The following is a 20733-nucleotide window of genomic DNA, read 5'->3' on the forward strand; positions in this document are numbered from 1 at the left end:
CATAAGAGATATTTATTAGTTGTATTGTGAAACACTTAAGGATAGTATGTGAGTAGCTGCTAAACACTGTAAAGATTTATGCCAGACATAATGGAGAGGGGATGTATCCCTGTGACACACTTATCTTGATACTGTGGATATGCTTGAGAACACATCTCCAGGTGGATCAACGGCACCTGAGTGTCCCGCAGAGTTGAGGGACTGGCACGCAACAGAAGAACATATGGGAGCCACAGAACTAATGAAGGGAGACAGGAACATACCAAGAAAGCTCTACCTGAGACTTCAGCAGCAGAAAAGCTCTTTTCAGAAACATGATGACAACTGCAGGCAAGAAAAAAGACAAGCCATGGACTAGCACATCCATATCTGATGCCATAATGAAATTTACCCAAGACATCAAACAAAAGTCCTATACCTTCAAGAAGTATAAACACTGCTTCAGAATCCAGCTCCAAGTGACCTCTGCCCATATGGAAGTGAGCTGGGAGCAGGATCTCTTCCAGTTTCTTTTTCTGACTTACCAAGACCAAGTTTAAAGCTATTTTATGAGTTCAGTCTTCAAATGTACATGGGAAACATCTACCAATTCCATTCATTAAGTAGCTTTTAAAAGGGCAGAAGCTGTATTTAAAATTAAAAAAAAAAAAAAAAAAGAGTTCAAATTTTTAAAAATCTGAATTTTTTATTAGTTCCTAGAATCACACTGACAAGCTCCCATGAGGCATTCAGATCTTCCTCATGAAAAAATGAAATTAAACTGAATAAAACCAGAGCCTTTTGCTAGTAAATACAAGTTTTCTAAATTTAGGTCTGGACAAAGTCATTTACATTTTCCACAGAAAACAGTGGATGTTTATTCCTGGACAAGGAGCATGAGATTTGGCATGTATAGTACTTTTAAATACGATGTTTCAGTTATAAAAAAAAAGTCAAGAAGCCAAGTACTCAGTGTAAATGTCCAAGACTCATTTCCTTTAAGTTGAGATGCTGTACACGAACTGAGAAACTACACCCATATTTTTAAATTTTTACTGTAATTGCAACAGCTCCATATTTACAGTGCAGCCTGAGTCCATGCCCACTGGAGCCACCTTAATGGGCTTAATTTGATTTTTTATAAGTTTGATTAAACCCTAAAACAGTTTACAATACAGGTTTTTTTGTTGTCGTTTGTTTTTTAAACAACTATGACTCCACTAAAAACCGAGCAATTTACTTTAAAAATGAAAGGGTTATACACATGATGTAAGGGCTAGACAAAACATTTCAAAAAATGTGTGTTTTTTTTCTCCAGAAGCATATTAACTTCAAGAAATACAATGGATTCATTCTGTATATATCCAAAGCTGATTGTTTGAAGATCTCCACCATACCCTCCCCAAACTCCTGGGGGAGAACACTTACAAAAATCTGTAACCAAAACCTGAGGGGACTTTCATGAGGTTATAGAATTGAAAGTGTAAGAGAAAGTATCTTTATAGTATTTTCAGCATAGATAAAATGCCAGTGCGAAACAGAATAGAATGTGGTGAGATGCAGCCATCTCCCCCTTAACTAATTCACAGATAGCAGTAAATTAACAAGTGATGTTTATTAGTTTAATATTCAAATATGGTGAACAGAATCAAAAGACTGCTCCATATAAATGAGTGATTTTGAAACCCCTGAAATTACAATGCCAACTCGGCGAAGTGAAGTGCATTTGAACCCTACCTAGTCTTTTGTCATAGTCTTGCACATCTTACCAAGAGCTCCTCACAGACTATAACATTCAGGCACACAGATTTTTCTTCTCTCAGAGCAGTGCCAGGTGCTCAGTGGAGAACCAGCAAAGCTCCACTGAAATAAAACGTCTGAGGCTAACATATTCAGAGCACATGCCCGGCCCTCACAAGGGAATTTCCCATGGACCTATTCCTGAAATCTTCAGCTTGGCAAAAACCCCAAGGCTGTAGAATTTGGCCTCTACTCATTTTGGGTCTTCTTTATTTGATGCCACGTGCTGAAGTGCTAACCAGAACTTGGCAGGGGCTTTCCCCTCCCCCAGCATCTTCTGTTTGGTATAGACATTAGGAAATAAATTAACAAATTATGCGTGCTTTTTCTTTACAGAAAAAAAAATCAGATACATTTCTGAATCATGAACCAAAGGTTTATAATAAAATATATATATATATATGCAAACCTCTGCAGTGTACTGAGTTTAAATCAGCCCCATTATGTAAAGACCCTTGACTTAGAACACGAAGTCAAATGCAAAAAAAAATAATGATTGTAACCAGAGCAAAAATCTGATTGAGTACAGCAGCAGACACTGCTAATTTGTAAGGTGTCCCACGGACAGCTGTAAAATCTGAAATCACCCCCCACAGCCTATAAATTTTTATTTTTGTATGTAATAAGTGGAGGAATACTGCAAATAAACCCAGCTCAGTCCCTGTAAAAATTAAGTATTTCCCAGATTTAAAGTTATCTATTCAAGTGTAAAAGGAGGACTACTTATCTGGAGAAACTATGCAAACACCCCTTTATCTCCCCAGTTGCAAAAGTATGAACAGTGTGCAAGACCAGAAATCTTTACGAGCAAAGATTATCTTCTGCAATTTCATTCACACTTGTCTCTTTAAATTTTAAATATCCCATAATTTGGTTGGATTTTGTTGTTGCTGTTGTTGCTTAAATTTGTACTCCTAAAGGGCCAGGTTTGTGGAGAACTTAGCAGAACTCATAGATAAACAACCTGGATACCGTTCTCACTCCCAAAAGATTTAGATTAATTTGGATACAGCTTTGACAAACATTAAATCTCTTCTTTAATGATGTTCCTCAAACAAAACAGTTAGCAAAATATCTGAATTTCCTTGTATAATGTCACATTTTAATGTAAACATCAAATAATGTACCAAAAGTTTTACCGGAAAAAAAAATTAAAGCGGCACAATTCTTTATACCACTGGAGAAGGGGGGAAGAAAAAGCCAGATTACAAACATTTACACATGCATAGTGGAAAAAAAAATTAAACAAACAAACAAAAAAGTATTTTACTAAATTCACGCAATTTTTTTTAAAATAGTTATTAAATCTACTAAGCACCAACATACCTAAAAATTTATTTTCAGCTTCATGATTCATTTAAAAAACCTATCAAATTAACTTTTCAAACAAGCTTATATTACTAGCTTGTCCAAAAATAAAATGTAGAGTTTTTTTGGGTTTTTTGTTTTTGTTTTTTTGTTGTAGTTTCTTTTTGTGTTTTGTTTTTTTTCTTCTGTTTTTTGTTTGTTTTTTTTTTGTTTTTAATGTTTTTTTTTTCTTTTTAAGTATACCAATACTTTTTATCTGAATGCTTCCAAACAATGGCATAGGTGTCTGCAAAGAATGCCTTTACTTTACCCTACAGTGAATGGAAAATACAATACCACATCATACAGAATCTAAAACTAGAAAAGTCTGAGAATGCAGCATCCCTTCACAAAAAAGCTGATAAAACTGAAAGTATTTAGAAGATGCTGCATCTTTATTAAAAAAAAAAAAAATTAAATGAATTTAAGCAGAAATAACATACATTTTTACATTAACTGGCCATTTCTGGTACAGAAACCCAGCATAGTATGCTAATGTTATTGAATAAATGTAAATGCTACTTACAATCTTTTTAAATACAATTTAGACAAACTTTTTTCTTTTTTTTTTCTTTTTTCTTTTTTTTTTTCCCTCTTTTTTTTATTATTTTTTAAAGTTGTACAGGTAACCTCTCAGCTGCTAGTTTAATGCAACACATCATTAACATTACACAAATTAAAAAATAATGTGTGTTTTCCTACAGAAAGCTTCCAAAAAAACGACCCACGTCAAAAAATGCAAAATAATGGAATATAATTAAAAAAATTAGTTGCAAGTCTAGCAGCAAAGCAATTAGGTGAGGATATATTTACTAATATAAACAAAGGGAATATTTGCAGCTACAGGTGAAGCCCCAACTATCTTAGATCTACTGACACAAATAAAAATTAAATTCTCTCTAAAAAAAATAATCTGATTATTTAAAATAGGAGTAAAAGCCATTGCTACCTGATGAACTACCTAGGCTAAGTTCCTGAAACAAAGACAAAGGGTCGCTATTCTTTTTTGTCTGCTCAGGAGGAGGTTTGGGCTTTGGCGGAGCCCGCAGAGCACTTGCGTAGGACATGACAGGCTTGCTCCCACCAGCGTTCTGCTGGCTGTTACTGTTGGATTCGACGATCTGCTTGTTGGGCATGAGAGGTGGGAACTGGCCAAGATGTTGCAGCACGTTGTAGTTGAAGGAATTTGAGAGCTGTATGTTTTCAGCCTTCAGATGTTCCTCTGGGGGCTTGACCGTCTTCGGTGGAGCTGTGAAAGGAGAAAGCAGATTTTGTCTAAGTGAACAACTCTGAGTTTGGAAATCCATGTACAGGAACCTCAGAGGAAGCACTGAGCAACACTGAAACCATCTCTGCTGGTAACAGCCCCCTCTGCACCCCCAACTTTCTGTGTTCAATCACCCTTTGTCCAAGGAAATTTCTGCTAAGTTATCTGGCTTTATTTCCAGCTACTGGATCTTGTATTACCCTCGTCAGCAATGCCGAGAAGACTGACATTATTAAACATATTCTCCATGTGCGTGTACCTACAGAGGTAGTAACACTGAACCTGCAATTCTGCACAGGTAGATTCTGCAGATACACTAAAGGTAGGCTGCTTCAGAATGGGATATACCCTAATTTAAACACTATCCACTGAGATAGTACAAAGAGTATTTCATTCTTCTTGCCTTAGAGCGTAATAGGTGAAAATTAAAGTTTACAGCACCATATATAATTCATTCTCAAGCAGCAACACAGATTTCTGAATGTTACCCAACTAATTATTGATATTTTTGTCTGAATGCAGTTCTAATTGATATGTTCTTGCTCTACATTTAACAACTTCTGTAACTACCAGAAAAATAAATTTACCTAAAACCACAGGTATAAAACTGCTTTCAAGTGAATTTCCTGAATCCTAATGAAGTATCTTAATTTTGTCTGGGGAATTCTGCTGTCTTACATAGCTAGAGAAACTATACTGAAATGCAGGTATACATTGTAGGTAAAATAGCCCAAGAGTTGAACAACACACATATTTTGTAATTATTTCCATCTTCAAATCCGTAATGTTATTTTTGAAGTGCACATACAGGAATGTACGATCAAATGATTACATAAGTAGAAAAACATGATTATACAGTTCAGTTTCTCACTGGAAGGGTTGCACACAAACTTGTTTCTGGTAAAGTACACAAAAATACCTTAGAAAAAATGATATGGAAGGAACATAAGCAAAACATTTTTACTAGGGATGCTATGATTCAAAAAAAAAAAAAAAAAAAAAAAACCAGAACACAAGCAAAATAACTCCCCCAAAATAACTATAGCACTCAAGAGAAGACAACTAATGACAAGCATGGCTAGAGGCGAAAACTAAGTGTGGTAGAAGTGTCTAGCACAAGAAAAAAATATGAAGATAAACATATTGAATAAGAACTTAAATCACTTTCTTCCTATCAAGAGAAAGAACACTTCAAATCAAGCTCTCAAATTGCAATTTCGAAAAGTGCCTGCTTATAACAACACAGAGCAATTCACAGCAGCTCTCCTTGCACTCTCCATAAATCCAACATGATGTAACTGAATACTTGTGCCACAGCCATTTCTGATGTACAGGGAATAAAAGCCCTTGAACTGTCTGGTGTCATGATTGCTCACTCCCAGGCAATGAATACCAGCACAGGACCAGTTCACAGCTTCTCCTTCTTGTGGATTTTTATTTCATGGATTAAAAAACAGTAACCAGAAACACTGAAGATACTCGTCATTAACCTTTAACACTATAAAACACACGTGAACTTCAAATATCATCATCATAGCCGGTAAGCCATGTCTCTAATTGCAAAGCCTTTTTATCACTGAAAAGTTTATTTTGTTTTTCTCCATTAAGTTGATCTGCACCACAACTACCAACAGGGAAGCCATGTCTTCCATGGTAAAGTTTAGACTTCATCACAGTAATGATGAAGTATTAGAATTTCCCACAAAATACAGAACTCCCTAATACAGTTTCCCGCCAGACGGTAACATCAACAAAGAAGGTTATTGATTCTGGAGACAGATAACGTGCAAATACTTCTCACCAGTTACCTTAGATCCTTTTTTAGCAAAATCTCAGTTGCATTTGAAACCACTGTAAGAGAATACGCGGGTTAACTAGAACTTTTGTAGGAAGACTAAGAAACAGTACTGCATTTAGTGGATGAAATACTTAACCGTATTCTTTTTCAGACATCAGCAACGTACCAGAATATGAACAAGACAGAAAATGAAAATAGGGTTACACTTAGGAAGCCTTTAACTACTAGAAGAATAAATACTTCAAAAATCTTTGCTTAAATTAGTTTCAAGTCTTGAAGAAATGTCAGAAAACATTTTGTGAAAACGGACAAAAAATATATACATCCTTTCATTTAGACTTGCTTAATCCAGCCTTAATAGTCTACTTACTGGAGCAGAGAGAGAAGCAGAAAAGCAAAGATCAAGTCTATACCTACCTAACAACTCCCGGGGCGGAACTGCTCTGTTGGCTCCGTTGCATGGAATGTTTGGGTACGGGGCAGATGAGGAAGAGTTTACCCACAACTCAGGTGATGAATAGTTGAAAGATGACTGGTTACTGTGGTCCTGAAGCTCTTTACACTGACCAAGACTCTCTTGAGGAGTGCTTAATTCTTCAGAACAAGCCTGGACTGAACTAGAGGAAATTCTTCTTTGGTACAACGGCCTGCCTGGTCCTCTTGGTTCATACTGCAAACACACAAAAAACAAAAACAAAACAAAAAAAAGACCTTTTGCTCCTTTTATTCAACTGCATGTGGCAAATGCTATTTTTCCATCCGTTTTTTTTCCATGCCATGTCTTACAAAAAAAGTATGCCTTGCATTTAGAAAAAAATACTAATACACTTCAAATTATACGTTGTATACTGCAGTCACTGATAATATATTTTAACCATACGAAACAGACGCAGGATTTTAAAGGATGCATAAGGAGCTTCAACTAAGATTTTTATCAACCTTTATATCTTACACTCCTACATGGGAAATGAATCATATAGAGAGAAGAAGAATACCCAGCATTTACAAATGATATAAAGGAAGTACAGAGACATACAAGAGCAAGAGAAAACGATCAATTACAATGTACAGAGGAAAAAATGGCTTTTAGTTTCCAGAGGGCAAATTAATGATATCAAGATTCGGCCAATCACGATACATTTGTGTACTGAATTTTGCATATACACACACAGAATGAATGCTCGGGACAAGTGTATGACTTCAAGAGAAATAAGGCAAAGAATTTTATCTGAAACCATAAAAATTACTTGCTTCCAAGATCCTGTAGATCATGTAAATGAAAATGGTAGAAATTCCATTAACCTGTTGGCTTCAAGATTTAAAGACTTTTCAGGATTCAAAGCAAGTCCATTGTATTAGTTTATTTAATAAAAAAGCTTGGTAAGGATACCAAAGGTCACAACATCTCTCCTGAAACCTGCCTCATATGAGGGATCTCTGTTACCAACATACCGAAAACTGCATTTTGATTTCTTTATGCAATTCAGTCCTGTCTGCTAGCTGAAGGAGCTCTCCTGGAAACTTTACAAGCAAGTCTCTGTCTTGTAACGTTTTTACTGCATTTTGCATTTCTGTCACACATTTTGAAAGGAAGAAGTAATGAGAACTAAAATGAATTTGCACTAATTACATAAAGACTCACTCTATTTGTCTTCAGATAGCAGGAGCCGTCACAAACTCTGTAGGAATATTTATTAGTTTATTACTGCTGAAGAGCCATTGTTCTTACATCCCGCTGTACTGACGGCATTAAATGTTGTCACAAAGTATTAGATTTTATACAAGGTGGTATGGCTTAATGGACTGAGACAAAGAATTTCTAAATGCCTATAAAAGCAAATCTTACTACAGCTCTAGCTGGGCCTGAGGATTCCATTAACCTCTCTAGATCTGCAGAATACAAAAATTTGTAAAAAATGTACTGGCATTCAATTTTAGTTATTTTGCTCAGGCACATAAAATCTAAGATCTTTTCTACTTTCAGAAGTTAAAAGGCAATGAAACATGCATCATGTGGGATAGTAACAAACACATATCATAGATACTCTAAAAACTTCGACATAAACATATCACAGGACATGCCACTTAACTTTATGTGCATATATTTCATCACATGCAGTCCGTGCAAGATTATCTGAGAATATTAATTCTGCCAGTCCTGTAATACAGCCAGCTCCAGCATATTCCATATCTGCATATCATACACTCCTCAGCACTCCAAATTCCAACGGGGAATTAAAAACCCCTGTTCAAAACATGACCTGTCATGGCTCTATGTGCTCACATAGTCTACATCCCATTACACTACCTTCCCTAAAGTCCAGAACAAAAAAGATTGACAGAGACAGAGCCACCTCGTGGGTTGCAGGGTTCGTGTTAGACCCAGACTCATGCTACACAGCTGGGTATCTCTGCGCTGGTATGCAACACTGAGCCCCCAAAATACACAGAATGGCTTACACAGCATTAGCTCAGGCCAGGTGGGATTTACTACACAAGGTTTCATAGCATGCTTAAACAACCATACCAACCTGAGACCAGAAGCAGTGTGACAACTAACTCAAACACATTCAGTTCAACACTGAGTCAACTGACTGGCTGATTCAAGCTGACCTTCCAGAGAGTCATCTCATGGGTCTCCACCTGAGGTGTGGTTAATTTGCACTCCAGACAAACGACTTGTACATAATTGAGCAATGACTGCAAAAAACTGAATAATATTCAAAAAGCCAAGACCTCCCATTTAGTAGAGAAAACGTTAGTCCTGTAGTGATGAGAACCACAAATACACCCAGGGTGAACACAGAAGACTTGCAGGAAAATTCTATCTCAAAGAAATCCCCAGTGTGAGCTTTTAATATGAGGCATTTTGCATTCATGACCACTTCAAAATATAATTTCATATTAAAATGACACGACAATTGCATAAGCAGACAAAAATGCCTACCTCTTCTAAGCTGTGGAGCGAAGAAGCAGATACTGCTCGAGATGTGAGTGGATGAAATGGCTCCTGACCAACTGCATGCTGATGATTCTGTATTTGTATAAAAGGGTTTTGCTGGGACCTATGGGGCAATGGAGGTATACCATAATGAAAGCCCTGCCCCATTAGGTGATTCTGCTGTAGGTTAGCATAAGTCCACGATCCATCAGGTTGCAGGTATTTCAAGGGAGATGGGGTTATATGTTCAGATGGCATTGAGAAAGGGGGATTGTATATTTGGGGTAAATGTTGCTGAAATGCTGGGTTATTGGGTATTTCAATGTCTCTGTTGTTTTCAGTGAAGTTAGGAAAGTGACCACTGTGATTAGAGTTGCAGGAAGGAGAAGGGAGTGCTGGTGGGCTTCTGGGCTGAACTTGTCTGTATTGCAACAGTCTTGACTGAGGGGGTGGCATTTCAGCTAAGTCCCGACTTTCACTTTGATCACGGTGTGACAGTTCTCTGAGCAAATCCTGGAATCTGTATTGACAGAATAAATGTATCAAGAAAAAGAAAAAAAAGTTTTTCTAAAATCCCACTCTTTTTGCGGTTGAGAAAACTCAAAGCACAAACCACTGGATTTAAATATACTCATCTTTGAGCCTGCTGACCCTAACTTCAAAAGATGTGACTGTGAGCAATCAGAAATTAGGCACAAGAGGATTAACTGGATGAAATACCTACCTGAATCATTTCAAAGTTTTAATAACTCTTGAGATTTCCTTTTCAGTCAGAAGAATCAAGTTTTTGTTATCTCTTAAGAGACAACCAAAGTAAGGATTTCCTGCTTTATTATACAAAACACTTCCCACAGTTAAATCAATTTTTAACCCCTTAAAAGCTAAAAAACAGAACAATCAGGGATTCCCCTCACGTGTACAATACATTTCCAAACTTCTTCAGAAGGAAGGGAGTATACAATTCAGCACTTTACGGAGTCAGATAAGAGAGCATTTAGAGGCTTTACCATGGCTATAACAAACCAGATGGAAAATAAAGCATAGTGGGAGATGACAGTAAACAGAGGCAATTTTAAAATCTGGCCTTTACAATATACATGATTAAAGCTGATGGCCACAAGAACTATTTTTCTGTTTATGTTCAACAGCTTTCTTTCTTGGCCCCTAATGCTCCATCTCAAGAATAAGCATATTTTTAAATCTGCCTTTAAAATAAAAGGCTTTTTAAAAAGGAAGAAAAGTTTGGATTTGACTGGGGAGCAGCGTTGCGGGCAGGGGGGTTGTTTTTTTCAAGCACAGAAATCTGCCTTTTATGACTAATTCAATTTGAAGAATTTACTACTTAATAGGCCTTAACTACACTCAGATACCATCTTTATAAGCACAAGGTTGTTACTCTCCTTCCATTACTTATTCCATAAATACAGCACTGAGATACTCCATAAATGTATTTTTTCACTACAGCTTTACTACCCAATAAACAGAATAAAGCATAACACATAGTAAAAGCATAGCTGTAAGTCAGCCTGCCAACTATTTTAACCTTCATAATAACAGCAGCAAAATGCAATACCTTTTAGTGCCTTGTACTTGGATCACAGTGTTACAGATAGGTGCCCACTGCTCAATTTTATACAAGCTCTGATGACTCAGTAAACAAATACCTTGAATATGTTGCCTCTGTTTCATCTTCTGTATTACTGGCAAGTTTCCAGTTTGCCCTAACTTGCTGCTGTTGATGCAATCCAATTGGTTGCTGAGGAAGATGTGGTAGATGAGGATGGTGATGGTGTTGATATGGAATAGTGCCTTGACTGAGATAGGCATTATGTTCATTCCATTGCTGTAACCTGGCTTGTTGCTGCTGCCTTATTGTTTCCAAAGCTACATTTCCATGCATACGATCTATAAAAATAGTTTTAAAAAAAAATTTATCTAATGTCCCTTTAAAAAAAAAAATCTTTATGTCAGAAAAAAATACTTTTTATACAGTATATTCCAGGGCCTATTATCTACTAACTGCATTGCAGTGTATAACCTGGTTATTTAAATTATACGGAAAATCATATAAACATGAATTTTTCTAATAAAGTGCTGAATATTCAAACATGCCTTAAGCAGCAAATTATGCTCAATGACATTACTTATGGAAACTAACCCAACAATGACCCAATTCAGAGCAATATGCCTGGAAAGGTAAATACCTCCTTCATTTTCACTTCAATGTAGTTATAACTGAACACTGAATTTAAATAAAGAAAAAGTCACCTACCTAAAGTGTCCCCTAAGGGCATTCCTGATGGATTCTCTTCAATGAAGTTGTTCAAGTGGGTTGGCAGAACAGGGTTGTGCTGTGCAATAGGCCTCAAAGGATTACTGACTTCTTGTAACATAGGTGGGGGGTGTTGTTCTGAAATCACAGCATCTACAGCAGGAGAATGTGGTCGGTGGGGAATTGGGTTATTAAAAAAAGATTGGCTGGGGCCTGCCTGGTAAGCAGGGGAAAGCTGCGAAGGTTGTGGAGGCTGTTGATTCAAATGATTATGCTGCTGAACTACCTGGCTTTGCTGGGGTGGCATTTGGTTTTGTTGTTCAGGCAAATGATTTTGTTGTTGACTTAAAAGGTTTTGCTGCTGTTGCAGAGGATATGGCTGCCTTGGTATCTGTGACAGGTGCTGGAAGTGGCGATTGGGAACTGCATACTGTGAGTGGGGTGGGGTGAGATGTAGATTCAGCTGCCTGGGGTTAAGATTATCTTTGCGATGAAACTTAGCATTAGGGTAAGCAACATTGGAACGTGACTCCGGGCTTCTATTCTGAGAATTTGTGTCTAAGTCAACCTAGAAAAAGAGAATGGAAAATTTACCTACTGAATTTCAAGAATTAATAAATTCATTAATTCATTTAACAATAAATAAAGTCTATAAAGCTTCTACAAAATGTGTGCCATTCCTCCCCTGCCCCCCATCATAATATATCACAGAACTACTATTTTCTTTAAGAACAAATATAGTCTTCACTATATACTGGTCATATACTCAGGAATACATTTGTTTTAATTCCTTAACAGTCACTACATGAATTTGAATTCTTCTCCCTTCTTGAAAGAAGGTTAAGTAATTCTACTGTCACTATTCTACTTAGCAAATAATAAAAAATAAAAAAAAGAAAAAAGCATATGAAGAGGTCCAAAAGAGATGGACAGCATCTCATCTCAAAAACAAACAAACAAAACAAAACAAAAAACGGAACAGTACCTTGAGAAGGGATATTAAAAAAACAATGCAAACCAACCTGCTTCGATTCTACGGGTTTCTTCTCAGGTGTTCGAATTTTACTGATTTCAGGTCCAACAGTGGTTTCACTTTTACCTAAAAACATGTAAGAAATTTATTAACTAGTTATAATGGAGTAACGATATTTTTTGTTTGTTGTTTTTTTCCAGACACAGGAAACTTTACAGTTACTAGTACCACAGAAATGTAATACCCAAATTAATTGTAATTAAAATAAATGTCATTTACCCAAATAATTCTTTTCCTCTAATCTCTGCACTTTGTTCATTAATTATCAATAAGTAGTTCTTCCCAACTTAACTACTGCTGATGTTATTTGAAATTATCACTGAAGTGCAGAACATAAACACAACTAATATATATCCCTTCCTTCCCCCCTGTTCTGCTTACTTCCTCATCCGAATACCACAAATATTTGAGTTATTTTATTTGTACTGGCAAAACACAGGCTATTCCCTCAACTCCGTATATCCTTCAATTCTATTTAAAAGAGAGAAATAAAGAAAAAAAAAATCATTTTCCACTATACCCTACTTAAGTTACAAACTTACTCAAAATGAAACCAACTTACAATGGAATTTCAGCAACTCACCATTTCGACTTTGTTCATGTTGCTCCTTGTCTGGATGCTGAAGCTGCTGCTGTTGTCCTATGCTAACTGGTGAATGATGTCCCAGGCCATAAGGTATAGGAGACCCACGCCCATGTGCCTGTAACAGGTTCATATTATATGCCATAGCTGCTTGATGAGTTATGATTCGAGGGTCAACTGCAAACCTACCCTGATACCCCGTCCATGGTACCTACATAATTTAAAAAAAAAAAAAAAAAAAAAGACGCAATCTGGTAAGGTACGTTAAAGGAAGTAAGAGAATAAGCACATAGATAATGACATCAGTAAGAACCAGCTTTCTGTGCATCAGATGACCTGGCACACTAACACAGCTACAGGTGCTATTGAAAGGGATAGCAAGAATGTAGGCCTAGCAGCAAGGAGCAAAGAGCAAAGATTTTGGAAGACTATTTTTGGCAAGTGTTCTTGTACTGAAACCAATTCCTGTTTTAGTGGTGCTAAGGTTAGGTGTGCAAAGGTTGACGTACAAATTATATTTTAATAAATTTTACATCAGTTTCTTAATAAATAGAAGTTGGTGAAGCTATAAAAAATAAAGCCCTGTCTCCTTGTAGTTGAAGAGAGATTAAGCTATATGTTAGGGTGAAAACAGAAATGAACCCCCCTAACTTGAGGAATTTCTTATGGTCCTTTTATCACCCAGTTTTGTAAACTTGTAACACAGAATGAGTGGGCATACTATACCTCTGCACCCACAAGACACTTAGTGAAGTTAGCTGGACTACTGGCAGAACCGACTATCCGCATGTTAAGAATTAGAGGGCCACTCCAGAGTGTCTACTCTACGTGTGATACATGCATTGCAGATTGTCTTCCTATTTATTTGAAGTAAAATCCACCTCCTGAAAGCATGTAAAAGAAGTCAGGAATCTTTACAACATTTTACATTCACTGCAAATTCAATGCAAAGGAAGACAGCTCTGGATCAACTTAGTTCAATCTTGCCCTGTAGGGAATTTATTAAAAGAAGGCAAATATATGAATAAGAGGAGAGTGCTGGGAAAGGAATCGCCAACACTCAGGCTGACGAAGCATCCTTTACTGATGACAGCAGGCAACCTCCTCATGTTTTACACCAGTATGGAAACTGACTTAAACAATGCAAAGAGATCATTTTATCTTCTGTGAACTAAATGCATTTTACTTCGGTCCCTACTTATTTTAAAATGTAACAACTTCCATGCAATTCTTTTTTTAAATTTCTATTTGCCATCAAAGTATGCACTTTGAACTTTAGCTTTAGGCTGCCGTTGCATCTGTGCAATCTCAAATCACCTCCAATAAATTTATTTTCAAAAGCAGCTGTCTCATTAGTACCTCAGTTTTCCAACTTAATTATTTAAAAGTCCATCCTCAGGGAAAGTGAGCTTACAAAACTTTCTCCTAATACATTTCTTCTGGTTGGAAATAAATAAAGATATACTAAGCTTAGAACAATAAAACAAAAATTTCAAGTTATCTTGGCTTGATATTAATATAATGTGAGCAAGCATGACAGCAATACAGCTGCTGGCCTTATTCCATTTAATTTTATCCATCAAATGTAGATTTCTAGTAAGCTAAGAAAAAGGAAAATAACTTGACCTAGAGAAGAAAATCAATCTATAGCTTCCAGTTGATCCAAAACTTACAAGCAAAACTAGAGTTCCTACAGCAAGTCCCCTGTATGGGAGCCATAACCTATATTTCAGTAGAGGATGCAAGTAATTATTAAAAAAAAAACTAATGAGGTGTATGCAAATGCTTAGGAATGGCATTAAGCCTATATGCATGGCAAGTTCCATCTCCTTCCTACAGACAATACAGATGTTACTCCACAACATCACTTCTGAAGCTTTTGTTCTTTCCTCCCCATTTTCCACCTAGAACATGGCTTTAAAGGTTAGAATTAAATCAGAGAGTGCTTCTTTAATTCACATAAGCTTTGCTGGGTTACTTTTATACATAATGCAAAATTCCATACGAAATGTAGCTCAAGAGACCTGATTAGGGATCTTCACTGTGTTCTCATATGCCATAAAGAAAGGGATTGGATACGAAACAGGTTCACTATGAAGTTCTGGAAGGGGAAAACATCCCAGCATGCTTATTTTTCTTATCACTGCACTTCAGACACCTTGCACTGCAGACATCCAAAGCTGGTGATTTAAACTGTATAAAGCCAATAAAGAAAAACAAGCTCTGTCTAAATCGCCTACGTCTCTACAATGATTAAGAACTGGACTAGGCAATTAATTCACACGCAGGTATCTGAAGTCAGATGAGAGATCCCACTGGTGTGTCTATGCCTAGAGCTGAAAAAAATACACTAAATGGCATTAACATGAAATTGCTTTTAGGCTGCCTGGAGTTATTTGTGGAAACGACATTTTCAAGTCCTCCTTTTCTGGTGGTCCTTGGTAGAATCAGTCACAGAAACAGCTAAGGACACACAACTGAAGTGAAATATTGGAACAATCAGCAAAATATTCAATAACTGATATTCAATAGTTTGATTTCTTTTATATGCAATAAATGGGGAAGGAATAAAAGAAATTAATTCTTACAGGCAAAGGCACAGACATGACCATGTTTCCTCCATAGACAGCAGGTACATATAGAATACTCGTCCCAGTGTGTGGATCTATCCTTTGAACAGGACTTGGAGATTTCCCCAGGTTGGGGTGAGGTCCCAGAGGAGGAGGGGGAGGAGTATATGCTCGGATAGGATTTCCTATTAGGACAGAAGGATTGGGCTGAACTGAAAAAAGAAAAAAAAGAGAATGAGGTCTATTACTTTCTTTTTTCATCCTAATAGCATCTATCTTTATAAAGCATACTGGCAACATTAACAGGATAGGTCTGATATACTGAGAAAAAGCATTAATCATATATCAAACCCTGTAAACAATTTCAGAAATTTGAAGAGGCAGAAAGTATGAGTTGAGATATAGAAAACAGGTCGCTGGTAACTGCATTGAAGAATGTCCCAAACCAATTAAACATGCTGACAGGAAGAGAAGCCGTTAAACACTGCATCAAACCATCATCCTCCTTTCTTTAACAGGGAAGACAAGCTTTAGATTAATGCTGTTTTAAATTAATAACAAAATTCTTAAGCTGTTGCATGCTATCTCACAAAAAAGTGCGCTCAGTAATATATTGGACTGTCATATATCCAGATAAGTTCAAAATATATCGTATAACACTGCATGCAATAGAATGTCCTAACTCTTACAGTGCAAATACACCAGTACAGCATTTTACATCAGGTATGTCAAACAGCTATTTTTTAAACAGTCCAATGTCTATACTGTGATAAAGCTATAAAGTCAGTGCACACAATACCTGTAAAGGAACAGCCTTGGAAATACCTAATGTTCACTTAACAGTCTTATAGTCTGTTTCCCAAGAGCACACAAGAGGTAAATGGCTTTCAAATAGAGTAGACCAGATACTCTATTCATGTCAAATTACTATCAACTTGACTGAAGCCAAATCAGTGTGAGCTGGAGGAATTCCTTCAAGTAGCAGCAGATACTTACCAATTCCATCGGGTGGGAAATGGTCGTTCTGGTTATGAAGATGGACCTTGCCCTTAAAAGAGGAAAAATGATAATAGTAATGCTTTGCAGACTTCACATAAAACAAAGCATTGCTTATTATTTCAAGTGAATTTTGTAATTGAATCAAATACAAGATAGTTTTAAAGAAACGAGCTGAACATTTTATTCTCATACGTTCAATTGTACAGTTCCATCATCTGACTATGAATTCTCAAACTTGAATACTTAAATGCCAATAATTCAATTAACCAGTGAGTCATCACCAATGCCTCTGGGGATGCTAGCTCCCAAGGCCTGTCTTCAGATGCAAGGAGAGTTACCATGAGCTTCTTTGGGTTTCGTTTCTCATTATTTTATCTCCTGCTGTTTCACTTTTTTCAGGAGCAGCACCCAGTGCTAACGTAACCCTCAGCACTCCTCTTCAGTGGCAGCAATTAATGGAAATGTCTATTTTCTTCTCCAGGTTCCACCTCAAGAACCTTGGAGACTAAGCAGCTGCCACCAGTTTTATGCAGTTGCTCAACCAAGCTCCTTAGAAATCACCTCCCTACCCTGTATCATGCCACCTACTTCTAGATCTTTACCCCTTAGTTATTGCACCCCAAAATTGCAATATGGAACCAGAGCACTCCAGGGAATTAATCTGTTTTCCCCTGATGAATTGTACATTAGAAAAGGAGGTTAACAGAACCAAGTTACCCCTCCTGAGTTCATGAGTTTACAGCATCAACTAAGTAATTAATATTCATAAAATGTGAGCACATAGTCTAATGCCAGTATGTTATAAAGTATTTTGCAGAAGAAGAATATTGTACTTAATTTGGACCTAAATAATTCCACAAATTTAAAATAAATGTAGCCTTTGATGCTGCAAAACTTCTCTTGCCCAGGAGATAGTTTTGGGCAGTTTTCCAGCAGTCTGAGCAAATTAGTCAGGATACCAAGACAGGTTGTTTGACAATGTTGACTCATGCATAAACTAGATTAAAGAACTGGTGTCTGAATCCCCCTTCTCCTTCCCTTGTATAAGAGAATTATTCAAAAATAAATTAATAATTACTTTTCATTACATTACAGTACTTAAATCTGAATCTTGTTCTCTTTACTGAATAGGCAAATTGAAACAAAACTTGGAGAAGCTACATTCCTTAACGATCACTCATGATTAATACAAAGCATTTCTCTATCTGTTATGTTGTCAGCTAGCATGACGCCAGATGCACAGAAGCATACCAAATCTCTATTCTACCTACCATACTTGTAATTTATAGGTGCTTTATATATTTTTAAAAGCAAAATAGTGAGTAACAAATTCAAAAGAACTGCTGTCCTGTTAAACAGGAGCCTCAGCATGTAACCGTATCAGATTTTCAAATGCAAACGAACTGGGACCATTTTTGTGTTGGAGGAGGGAGGTGCTGGCTTTGCCTTTTCCCCTTTTTTCTTTTAATAGTTCTGATGCCTTAATGACTTTATGATAATTAGTTAAAAACTTAATTGTTATCCATAACTGTTAAAGGCATCTGGAGGAAAATCACACTGAGGTTTAGGTACCTAACTCCAGGCAGTTAATCCCCCCTTAGTCAACAGACAGGAGCAGGGAGTATTCTCCAGAGACTTAACCAGACCTGTGGTCCTCACTGATGATGCATCCTGATTAAGTGCTCAAATCCAGGCCAAAAAGCTGGAACACAGGCAGTGAGCGGGAGTAGGCAGAGCTGTGAAATTCAGAGCCTCATTTTCTGTATGCTGAGTACCCTGCAGGAAGCTCCGCGTTCTGAAAACTTGGTTTCCACATCATCACCTTTTATTAAAGGCTGTGCCTGTCCAATTCTGCTATTCTTTCTGCACTTCCACCATCCCTGGCCAAGCCACGCAAACGTGGCCGAAGGCAGATGCTCTCCCAGGCGCTGGGGCCGTGCAGCACACTGCCCAGAACTGCCATCTCCATCCTAGCTGCCTGGCTCTCTGTGACAGGACTGAAACTTGTTTTCTTTTTTAAACAGAAGTTTTTAATAACCTTAAGTAAATGTATTTTTTTTAAATCCTTAAAAAATAAAAAGAGCAGTTCTGCTGAATATGAATGTGCCATTTTTACAAAGCTACGTTTCACTGCCTGTATAAAACAAGATCTGAAATGCACGAATGTCCATAAACTCAGCACAAAACGGTGTGTGATACACTGTTCTCATTTTTCAGTACAAAATACATCAGCACTAGGATTTTAGCCTTTTAACTTTTTATATTAAATACTGTACTTTGTAGGCCCAAAGCAAGCTAAGCTACCTATCTGCTTTTAAAACTTCAGCAAAGGGAAACGTATCACTTATCACAGCCACTTTCTGTATACATTTGAGTATTACATGCAGGCTTTATGTCTGCTTCTGTACATGCTAGCTGTCAATTGTATTTAGAGGAAAGAGATTTCATTATAGTTATATAGATGGTTAAAACACTTCAGTTAAAACAGAAAATACAGTGCTGGCAGTTTCAAAGTGGGCCTTCTGATTTCTATTGCATATGTGTTTAGTTTACTAACAGACTGGAAGAAAAAAACAGTCTATTCTTAGGACTCCCACTTTTTTTTTTTTTAAATGCATTATATCTGCATTTTCAAATGCTTCTCTTCTAATTTACGGAATAAAAATGTATCAATACAGTGATATTTTTAAAAAGTCTTCAAGAGAAGTAAGACAGTAGCAATGACTGTTTAAAGACAATTTTTTAATTTATGGTTTTCTGTAAGTGTAGTGTTTTGACACATCGCTAGATGCTTTAGAAATCTGGTGTTTGTTTCTGAAAGTAATGCATCTAGATGAAGAAACCAAACGTTATCGCTTACAAAATCTCTTTTTGGACAGACTGCCAAAGGGAAGGCTTCCTATTTTGTATTGTTAATGTTGGGAGGGGTTGTTTGTTTAGTTTGGTTGTTTATTTTTAAGTGGTAAAAATGTCATTTCAGTTATATAGCCTGCAACAAAAATGCAAAGCTATGGAAAACATTTACATTTCTTCTTTCATGTACAACAGAATTCATCATAGAAGTTGACAACCTGCATTTTACCTGCATCTCTACACGCAATTTAATTAATTGTAACTAAAACAATTTTGAAATAAACTACAAAGAACTATTTAAAATAATTAATTGCTGAGATACCATAAAACAGCTCTAAAAATTCAGTGTTATTTTTTATCATCTTAAGGAAGAAAGGACTGTATTTTTATCATTTCTTCACCTACTTTTATGAAAAGAGATGAGAAAATTATCACTGAGCGGTAACTGCACCTATCTGCTCTCTTGATGCTGGTGAGATCTGGCCTTCTGAAGGACATTTTCAGTGAGATAATCTAGGCATCATACTGTATGACTACGTATTTTAAATGAAATCAAAGTTATCTTACGTAAGCCCATGAATTTTATGTGTAATTTTTAGATCAAATCTTTTGCAGCTCTTATTTTGTTGTTTCCTTCTACTCCCTGGCACTCTTACACCAACCTGCTGTTTGCTGGCGGTACAGTCAGCAGAAGCTACTTGGGATAGGCATTGTCTCTGGTTCTGAAGTTTCGTTTAGCTTCTCTAACCACTGAGGCTAAGACTGATGACTGAAGTTCATCAGAATCTTTGAAACACAGTCAACGAACAAGCCAAAGTGACCCAATGCATATGTATTAGTAAGGGATCAAGGCTTTACCAACCCCTAGTTACTGTCAACTGAAGTCAAGAGCCCTCCCTTGAAACTGCCGAGCATCCCTGCAGAATTTGCATTTGTATCTGATTGCACTGATGCCATTTTAAAATAACAGCTTGTCCCATAAAATTTTCACGTCATTTCCCAATAAGCATTTCTACATTCACTTCCACTTCCTTACAAAGTTCATCATCACTGAAACTTTACCTTTGGTGGCGACTGCTGCTGCTTGGTGGTATTCGCTGAATGTTGGTGCCGAAGAGCTCGGGGAATAAACTCAGGAGCCAGTGGGTTCAACACATAGGTTTTCTTTAACTCCAAAGCTTCCAACTGAGCTTTGATCTGTTCAAATGTGATACCGTGGAGACTTTCATTCTCATGACATAGGGCAATAAACCTTTCCCAAAATTTCCTATGGAAACAATTTTTAGAAACA

At 36.8% G+C, this 20733-nt stretch overlaps 1 protein-coding gene across 7 annotated transcripts in view; it reads right to left on the reverse strand.

Annotated features, from left to right (window-relative positions):
• Positions 1-3248: 3248 nt before the first annotated feature.
• HELZ (helicase with zinc finger) overlaps positions 3249-20733 on the reverse strand; it is an 83460-nt gene continuing 65975 nt past the window's right edge. For all 7 annotated transcript variants that reach the window (XM_072025623.1, XM_027471664.3, XM_072025624.1 and 4 more), the window contains 10 exons: positions 20505-20709; positions 16587-16638; positions 15609-15802; positions 13021-13231; positions 12427-12503; positions 11405-11972; positions 10797-11037; positions 9139-9652; positions 6609-6861; positions 3249-4375 (listed from right to left, as the gene is read on the reverse strand). In XM_072025623.1, the coding sequence (XP_071881724.1) occupies positions 4044-4375; positions 6609-6861; positions 9139-9652; positions 10797-11037; positions 11405-11972; positions 12427-12503; positions 13021-13231; positions 15609-15802; positions 16587-16638; positions 20505-20709 (2647 nt within the window). In that variant the 3' untranslated portion in view covers positions 3249-4043. The remainder of the gene's footprint in view (positions 4376-6608; positions 6862-9138; positions 9653-10796; positions 11038-11404; positions 11973-12426; positions 12504-13020; positions 13232-15608; positions 15803-16586; positions 16639-20504; positions 20710-20733) is intronic.

Source organism: Anas platyrhynchos, chromosome 19 (assembly GCF_047663525.1).
Source record: "Anas platyrhynchos isolate ZD024472 breed Pekin duck chromosome 19, IASCAAS_PekinDuck_T2T, whole genome shotgun sequence".
NCBI lineage: Eukaryota > Metazoa > Chordata > Aves > Anseriformes > Anatidae > Anas > Anas platyrhynchos.